This window comes from Dermacentor variabilis, unplaced genomic scaffold, assembly GCF_050947875.1.
Source record: "Dermacentor variabilis isolate Ectoservices unplaced genomic scaffold, ASM5094787v1 scaffold_12, whole genome shotgun sequence".
Classification (NCBI taxonomy): Eukaryota; Metazoa; Arthropoda; class Arachnida; order Ixodida; family Ixodidae; genus Dermacentor; species Dermacentor variabilis.
This window is the reverse complement of record NW_027460280.1, coordinates 8005499-8014782: the sequence shown is the minus strand read 5'-3', so window position 1 is coordinate 8014782 and position 9284 is coordinate 8005499. Positions and strand designations below refer to the sequence as shown.

At 45.7% G+C, this 9284-nt stretch overlaps 1 protein-coding gene across 2 annotated transcripts in view; it reads right to left on the bottom strand.

Annotated features, from left to right (window-relative positions):
- Nucleotides 1-873: 873 nt before the first annotated feature.
- Nucleotides 874-9284, bottom strand: part of Phb1 (prohibitin 1) — a 159401-nt gene continuing 150990 nt past the window's right edge. For both annotated transcript variants that reach the window (XM_075676570.1, XM_075676569.1), the window contains one exon: nt 874-1708. In XM_075676570.1, the coding sequence (XP_075532685.1) occupies nt 1400-1708 (309 nt within the window). In that variant the 3' untranslated portion in view covers nt 874-1399. The remainder of the gene's footprint in view (nt 1709-9284) is intronic.

Here is a 9284-nt window from a genome sequence, read left to right as displayed (position 1 = left end):
GTGGGGAAATTTAAACTGCGCAATGATCGCACCCCTGAACTTGCGTCAATTTTTTTAACAGAAAAGTGCTATCATTAAGCGAGTAAATACGGTACTCAAGTATGTGAACAGCCAAACACATCATGCATGAGCGCATATGCGAGGTGCCCGATATGGTGCAAGTGGCGCGCCGGTGTATGGACCATGTACTCCAGCCGGACTTTTCTCTCGACTCCCCTCGAGGGGTGCACATGCCCGAGACTGAAATTTTTACCTGACAGCGCAAAAAAGGTCGGCAAACTTGAATTGTGCACGTACATTCCCATCGCGACAGTGGACGAGATCATGCGGCAATGGCTGTCGAGTGAACACTCACAGGCCTAACATTGGGCCCCTAGACACTAAAGTTTCAAGGTAGTGCCAACCTCGTCCTCCTCACCCCTACATGAGTGACTTAGTGCAGTCATGTGGCATTTCCATGTGCCCACACTAATCACCAGCATTCTCAAAAGGTTCCAGTTTTTTTTCACGTAGCATAGTTTACGCCAACATCATATGAATAAAAATTTACTGCATGGCACATTTTCAAAATGAGTGTTTATAATAAATGTAGTGTAACAGTAATGACAAGCTACTTGTTTTTGCACGCATGTTGAGAGATTTGGAACTATTGGGGGCACTGGGAGGAAGGCTAGAAAAGGAGGAATTTGCACCACCTTGAAACTTATATAGGGACCTTGGGCTAACAGTGCCCCGTTAATGGAAAGCTTTCCTCGAGGCAAAACACAAAGATGGTGTTCCACATTGGTTGATGCCACATTATGCTATGCACTGCGCCCTCCTGTCCTACGTGTCCTGTGCACTGCCCTGCCAATATTTACAAAATGAACGAACTAGCTTAAAAAAAGTTTTATTGTACAATGCAGTGGTTTTGCTACAAAAATCACCAGCGTCTTGCTCAGGATGATTATGTTATCGAGAGCATAGAAAGTACAAATGAAGGATCGATTTCAGAAAGCTTTTTGTTCATAAGTGCTGGTTTCCATTGGCCTTCGCTAATCATATGTCTGACATTCAGAAAGTTCTAGCATTAGAGCTTATTTCTGAATACCAGCTTAGCTTTGCTCAACCCACATTTCTCAACTTGAATGTGTGCTGAGCCCACAAAATGTAGTGTAGGGAAATATGGATTTATATTTTCAGCAGCATATAAATGAAGCACAGAAAAGTATTTATACCCCTTTAATTAGCCACAAGGCATCATTTGTATAAAGCACAGCACAAGTAATCTACATGATATTGATGTGATTGCGCTGTCAATCTTCATGCTCCCCATTTTTGGCACCCTACCACAGGTTTTCTCTGTAGGCCGCTGGATTCCACTACACCCTCTTAATCTAGCTTTGCTTAATTTGTAGCACTATTGTGGCAGGCTCAGCAGTGTGCTCTGTCCCGCAGGAAGATAGACTACATTACGCGAGCGTGAGAGCTGATATGATATGTCTTCGGCTGCTTCAAGCCGACGAAGTTCCACCAGCGCATCACCGGCCTCGCCAAAAGCCTTGGCAAGCAGAGCTGCAGCCTGCGAGTCACCCTCTGCTGTGATGACAGCCGCCTTCTTGTGCTGCTCGGCCTTCTCAACCAGGAAGCGAGCTCGCTCAGCCTCCTGCTGGGCCACCTGCTTCATCTCGACAGCCTGTGTGAACTCCTTGCCAAAGGTCAGGTGCGTCTGCAAATCAGACAATTACTTGCAAAACAGCTTCTTTCCCCACTTTAACTTGCAGCTGCCGATAGCCATGAAATTAAGGTACACAGTTAGAAAATGAACTGCATAACACATTCATAATCAAAGCAGTGCACTTACATTTGTCCATACATCACGTACAGTTAAACAAAGATATAATGAAGTAGGTAAAATCAGTGATTTGCTTTGCTACATCAAAATTTTGTTGTATTTAAATTCGACCTTTTACGCAAATAAGTAAAGTCGCCGATCGATTTTCCTTACACGGGAAGGGGTTGGAAAATTTCCTGAATTATCGGGCAATCGAAAAAAGCAAATTGGAATAAGAAAACAATTCATTTTGATTAATTTTGAAGTCAGCAACGAATGATAAAGTTTGGTGCCGCATCAACATCTTCACATAGGAGGTATGAATTAACCGAAGCCAGCCCCGCTTTCCTGTGCACATGGCCCCTGCGTTGCCCACACTGGGACGATGCTATCATGAAAAGCCCCAGCAGCGGGGAGTGAATGCTTTGTCTGCCTCTCGCTCTAATGAGTCACATAAACTCGAGATTGCGCAACCTCTAATACGAAATGTGCAGGAACCCGCCATGCTGTTAAGCAAGATGTCGCGGGATCAAATCTTGGCCATGGTGGCCGCATTTCGATGGGGGCGAAATGTGAGAACACCCGTGTACTTAGGTTTAGGTGCATGTTAAAGAACCCCCAGCTGGTCCAAATTTCCGGTGTTGCCCACTACAGCGTGCCTCATAATCAGAGTGGTTTTGGCACGTAAAACTCCATAATTTTAAATGCGCCGTAAGACAGCTTACATGATGCCACGCCATCTCGGCACACCCACTCTTGGCACATGCGGCAGATTACCTCTAAAGCAGGGTGCATGGCTGCGTATGCGCTCAAGTGCGCTTACAGCCATGCACAGCCACGGCCGAGACGCGAGCGAGAAATCGCAATGTGCGCTACCCCTTCCCCACCCATCTCAAGCACTCTTGATTGCGTTACCACGAGCTCGCTCTTCTCCCCTTTTTCCCCCTTGCTCGCGCGGGAAGGCAGCACTCGTGAAGCCACCATCTTTGTCTCACCCGTCCACACTTTCACTTGCACCTAAAGCACAAAGTGCGCGATAAGATCTTATCGGCTTGAAAACCCTCGTGTAGACCCCCGCTCACGCGGCTGTGCCCAGCAACGCGTCGGCTCACAGTTTGGCTCGAGATCTCGCGTGCCAAGCCTCGTCCGTGGATGCGGATGACGTGAATGAGGAGGAGAGACACGAGGAACCCTGCGAGACTTATCATGAAATAGCCCATAGGTATTGCTTGAGGCATCGCGCGCTCCCACCACCGGCCAAGTAACTCGATCAAATGCAAGCGGTCGCGTTTTGGCAACTTCAAACAAACACATACCCACACCCAAAGTACATTAACAAAATCACAGGGGGCAAGGAAAGCGACAAATGTAGGCTCTGTTCAGAAACAGGAACACTCACACACATAATGTGGGAATGCACCTCGCTCCCATTTTCTCATCCCTCCATCAGGAGCGAGACTGGCTGGACAGCCTGGCTCAGTTCTGGGGACGTCGACCGACAGCTTGAACTGGTGGACTGGGCGGAGAAGGCCAAGCAGGCCTAGGGCCTTACTTGAGCCCAATCCCTCAGCCACTTGAGCCCAATCTCTAAGCCGCATTTGACCATCTGTGTGCGCACATGGTCAAATGAAGAGAAGGCGAACTGGTGTGAATTGCTGTCTCTTGCACGGCGTTGTTATACGCGAAGGTCATGTAAAGCAAGATCCAATCCCCTGTTTTGTATTGGACATCGATGTACACGGAGATCATGTCTGAATAAAGAGAAAATCAGGCATCCACCCGTTCGTAGCAATTGCTACAAAGGAAACCCTCAAGGCTCACATCTACTAGCCGCCTGGTTAGCTCAGATGGTAAAGCGGTTGCCCCGGAAAGGTGGTGGTCCCGGGTTCGAGTCCCGGACCAGGACGAATTTTTCTTCAACAATGAGGCTTGTCTTTGAAGGAACCCGTATGGGTTTCCTTTGTAGCAATTGCTACGAACGGGTGGATGCCTGATTTTCTCTTTATTCATTACTTCTCTCCACCTTGCGGGTTTCCGCAGAACTAGTACGTCAGATCATGTCTGCAATCGTTTTATTCAGTCGCTCGGTAAGTCCGCTGGTCTGTGGATGATATGCGGTCGTCGCTCGTTGCCTGGTGTTGCTTAATTAAAAAACTTCATCCATAAGCTGGGCTGTGAATGCTGTCCCTCTGTCTGTTATGACAGTGGAGAGAGGACAGTGACACAGTACGATGTGGCGCATGAAAAATTGCGCTACCTCTGAAGCCATGGCTCGTGAGATAGCCTGCGTCTCAGCATAGCATGTTAAATAATCAGCCGAAAGAGGAAACTGTCCAAGAATGGCCATGCTGACTTGGTGGAAAGGTGTGTGACGTGTTTCAATTGGCTGAAGGAAGCCAGCCGGCTTAACAGACAGTGTCTTTCGGTGCTGGCATTCTTGACAGCCTTTAACGTACTGTTTGACATTTGCCGAAAGCCTGGTCCAATAGTACATCTCACTTACTCTAGCGAGTGTTCGCGAGACGTCTAAATGGCCAGATGTGGGTTTGTCATGGCAAGCGACGAGGATGTTGTCTCGCATGTCTCTTGGAACCATCAGCAGGTAAGCACGGATGTTCGAACGGGCATTCTTTTTATACAGTAAGTTGTCTCATAGACAGAATGAGTGGGACAGATGGCATGGTATGGTTGTGCCGTGGCCCCTAAATGAACGATGATCGGTCGAATTTCAGCATCATCATGCTGCCATCCAATCAAGTCCGCCTAACTAATGGCGCCCAGGAAGCCGTCGTCATCCTCTGTTTCCTGACTGACAGGATTAATGGGTGTGCGGGAAAGTATCAGCATCTTTGTGCTTACGACCAGACTCGGCCAGGCTTATAAACGACGGTGATGTCAAATTCCTGCAGCCGCAAGCTCCACTGTGCCAATTGTCCTGAAGGGTCGCGCATGCTTGCCAACCAACAGAGGGCATGGTGGTCCATCACTACTTTGAAGGGACGACCACAGAGGTAGGGGTGAAACTTGATGATCGCCCATACGAATGCGAGGCACTCTTTCTCCGTAGTTGAATAAGTCACCTCGGCACGGGACATTGAGCGGCTGGCATAGGCTATAACTCTTTTCACCCCATCTTGATGCTGGACGAGCACTGCGCCAAGGCCAATGCTACTGGCATAGGTATGCACCTCTGTACAGCATCATCATCAAAATATGCAAGAATGGGTGCTGACTGTAGGCGCTGTCGTAATTCAGCAAAAGCTGCTTGTTGCTCATTATGCCAGACAAATGGTCGTCCCTTGTAAGGCGAGTCAGAGGCTCCGATATCTTAAAAAAGGCCTTAATAAACTGGTGATAGTAGGCACACAAACCCAGGAAGCGCCAGACGGCCTTCTTATCGACAGGAGCTGGAAATGCGACCAGAGTGGCAAGCTTGTCTGGATCGAGTCAGACACCTTTGGCGCTTACTATATGCCCGAGGAACTTGAGCTCTTCACAACCGAAGTGGTACTCTTCCGGCTTAAGTATGAGGACTGCCAATCAGATGGCTTTAACACACACTGCAGGCGGTGAAGATGCTGCTCGAACATTTCAGAAAATACGACCACATCATCATATCACAAGAAGCCAACTAACAAATACACCAAGGACAACATAGGGGAAATTACTTGTACTTACTCATTGAATTAAAGAAATGATGAATTAATAGCAATAAAGTGGATGAAAAAACAACTTGCTGCAGGTGGGGAACGAGCCTGCATCTTTGCATTATGCGTGCGATTGCCTTTAATTTATAATTTTTTAAATTCAATTAGTAAGTACAAGTAATTTCCTTTATGTTGTCCTTGGTGTATTTGTTTGTTGGTTTCTTATGATGATTAATAAAAATTGGGCCCCTCAGTTAACCCCCTTCTCATTGACATCATCAAGGTACACAAGACATGTCTGATTGATGGATATTGTTTTTTGGCGCAAGGGTCAGAAATGGCCAAAGAGCGCCATGACACTTGGTGATGAGAACAGCTGAATATGGTCGAAATCGAGTGGCTGTATATTGGCCTAAAATATTCGCTGTAAATGGTGTAAAATATGTATCTATTAAAATGTCAATGAAAAGTTAGTCCTATGGTTATAAAAGTATGCTGTGAAAGATTAGATACTAAAACGTGTTAATTTATCGCAGCACTAGTGCCTCTGCAGAGCCTTTCAGCACAAGGGATGCGAGGCATGTGCTCTGTAAGTGACTGCATTGCAGTTACAGCCTACAAGCAGAGGCTGTGCTACAAATAGCCTGGCCAAATGATTTCTATGGTATTCGTTTCTTCTAAGAACTTGAGTACTGATTTGAAATTAAATAGAGGGTCATTGCTTAAAAAAGAAGACTGGGTGTAATACATTATGACGGTATAAGTAAGGTGAGTACTTTTTTTTCTCTCCTCTTCTAATAATGGGCACTGAATGAGAACATGAAGGACTAAGTCTAATGCCACACCTTGTGCATGTTGGAGGGTTAGTTCCAGTTGGAATATACGAGCGAGTGCTGTAGGTGTGCCCAATTCTTAATCTACAGAGCAGTACTTCCTGGTGTCTTGTTTTCTCAGAGATCCAGTTCCCCCATTTTTGATTCGACTAGGTGCAGTTTATATCTGAGTGTCCCATTGCCTCTGCCAATATTTCCGTAGTTTATATCGTAAAAATGGCTTAAGGTCTGTGTACGGTACAAGTACATTAATGTTTGCATCACAAAAAGCTACAGATGTAGTCCTTTCATTAGCAGCTACGTTGCCCTCTAGGTCTCTATGGCCAGGCACCCAACAAAGAACAATTATTTGGTTCGACATGTATGCTGAGCATAGAAGGTTGTAGACTTCATTAAGGATAGAGTTTTTGTGTTTTCATAGACTTGATATGCTACTAACAACGACTGATGAATCTGTGAATATGACAGTCTTTATTATACCTGTTTGTTTTATATGTTTCACAGCAGAGGTGATCACATATGCCTCCGCTGTGAAAATGCTGGTGTTTGGATTTAATGCACCGGACGTTGAAAATGACTGTCAGAGAGCTGCATAAGCTACGCCATAAGTAGACTTTGAAGCGTCTGTATAAAACTCCGCGCAGGAGTACTTTGCCTGCAGGTCAAGAAAATGTGAATGTATGTGCATTTTAGGCGCATGTTTTGTTATTGCAACAAATGACATATTACACTGGATAGTCTGCCATTCCCATGGTGGTTGGTGCAAGGTTAGTGGGAGTCATTAGGACTGTTTCTCTATGTTGAATACCGGTTTCATTAGCCAGCTATTCCAAGCGCACAAACAGAGGAGCTTGAACACATGGGCGGTTATGGTGAAGTCTTGCAGAAGACAAGGCAAGTACAGTTGAGTAACATAGATGTTCTTTATTCAATTTACATTTTAAAAAGTAGGAGAAGCTTATATATGTTCTGCGTAGGTGTAAGGACCACTCGTTCGCCTGGACATACAGACTTTCCACAAGGCTTGTCCTAAATGCGCCTGTTGCCAGCTGTATACCTAGATTGTGGACTGGGTCAAGAATTTTGAGAGCACTATCTGATGCAGATTGGTATGCCACGGCTTCGTAGTCGAAGCGTGATCGTACAAGGCTCTTATACAGGCTAAGCAAACGCCTCCTGTCACTGCCCCAGTTCAAGAAAGTAGCTTAAGCAGGTTCATAGTCTTCAGGCACTTCGCTTCAAGATATTTCAAGTGGGGAATAAAATTAAGTCTTGTGTCCAAGATAATACCTAAAAATTTGTGTTCAAGGCTGACCGATAGTTGTTCTCCATAAAGGTCAACAGCGGGTTCTGGTGTATGTATGTTTGAGAAGAGGACACATGTGCTTTTTTGAGGGTTAAATTTAAAACCATTTTCTTCTGACCACTTTGGGAGTTTGTTTAGGACAAGCTGTAGCTGTCTCTCGCAGATGCTCAGATTGCACAACCTAAAAGCTGTCTGTACATCGTCCATATAGACCGAGTAAAAGTGTGCAAGGTACGATGGTATGTAAGGAGTTCATTTTCACAATAAAGAGCGTACAGCTCAGCACTCCATGCTGCGGTACACATGTCTCCTGTATGAATGATCTAAGACTGCATATTGCCAACTCTAACACGAAACGTTCTGTCAGACAGGTAGCTCTCAATAATGAATAATGGTCAGCAATTGCCACGTATACCCCTTCCAGAAAGATCCCAAATGGCCCCAAAGTGCCACGTAGCATCGTACGCCTTTTCCGTACCAAGGAATACAGATACAAGCTGTTTGTGAATAAAGGCTTACCGGATGTACATTTCCATGTGAACAAGCTGGTCTGTCATCGATCTACCTTCCCTGAAACTGCATTGATATGGATCTAATATTTTGTTGGTTTCAAGATAGTGAAGCAAGTGTTTGTTCACAATCTTTTCAAAGAGTTTGCATAGGCAGCTTGTCAACGCTATAGGCCTATAACTGTTTGCCAACGAAGGGTCCTTACCATGTTTCAGAATGGGAATTATAATGGCCTCTTTCCAGACAGAGGGAATCTGGCCGGAAGACCATATACCATTGTAAAGAAAAAGAAGGATTTTTTGTGTTTCAGATGGCAAGTGCATTAACATTTCATATAGTCTGCGGTCAGAACCAGGGGCAGATTTGTTGCAGCCGTTTAGTGCTGCTTGAAGCTCTGCTGAGCAAAATGGTGCATTGTATACCTCACCTTTTGCACTTTTTCATTCTAATGGCTGCCGTTCTATTAGTGCTTTATGTCTTTGGAATGTGTCAGAGTAGTGCGACGAACTGAATGTGTGTTCAAAATGTGCGCCTAGAAAATTCGCCTGGTCTTCCATACTATCTCCCTGAGTATTTTTTAAAGGGAAGCTGAAAGCTTTTCTAGAAAAAATGAGTGAAGAGCAGTAAGTCATGGTTTTCAACCCTCTGAATTCGAATATCGCATCGAAATTGAATGAAAGAAAGCGCAAACATATCTTATTTCGACGAAAAGTGCAGCAGTGGACACGCCCAGCTCGCGCGCCTCGTTTCCGCCTGTGATTGGTCGGGCGCCTCGCGACGTCAACAATGGTGCTCGTCCAGACTGACTGCTGCCGCTACACACGAAGCACGGTGCAAGGTAGTTTGGTGCTGTTTTGCTGAGACGGTCATGGAAAATTTCTAGAGATTGCGTTTCTCTGAGGAGTTCGGAGTTAAGTCCAAACTACACGAGAGCGATTTTGCGCAAGACGGTGATGGGCGATGGCTTAGAGCGACAAAACGGGCCGTCGCTTGAACAGATCACTCGGTGTTGTCGCTCGATCGCTCATTTCTAGAAATCTAGAACTCGTCGCCCGGAAGTGCTATGAGCGACTAGCCAACAGTGCGAAGCCGGAACTGGGGGTACATAACTCAATTACTACTGTTTGTCGCACGGAACGAGCAAACTATTGAATTTTATACGTGCAAGAACAAGA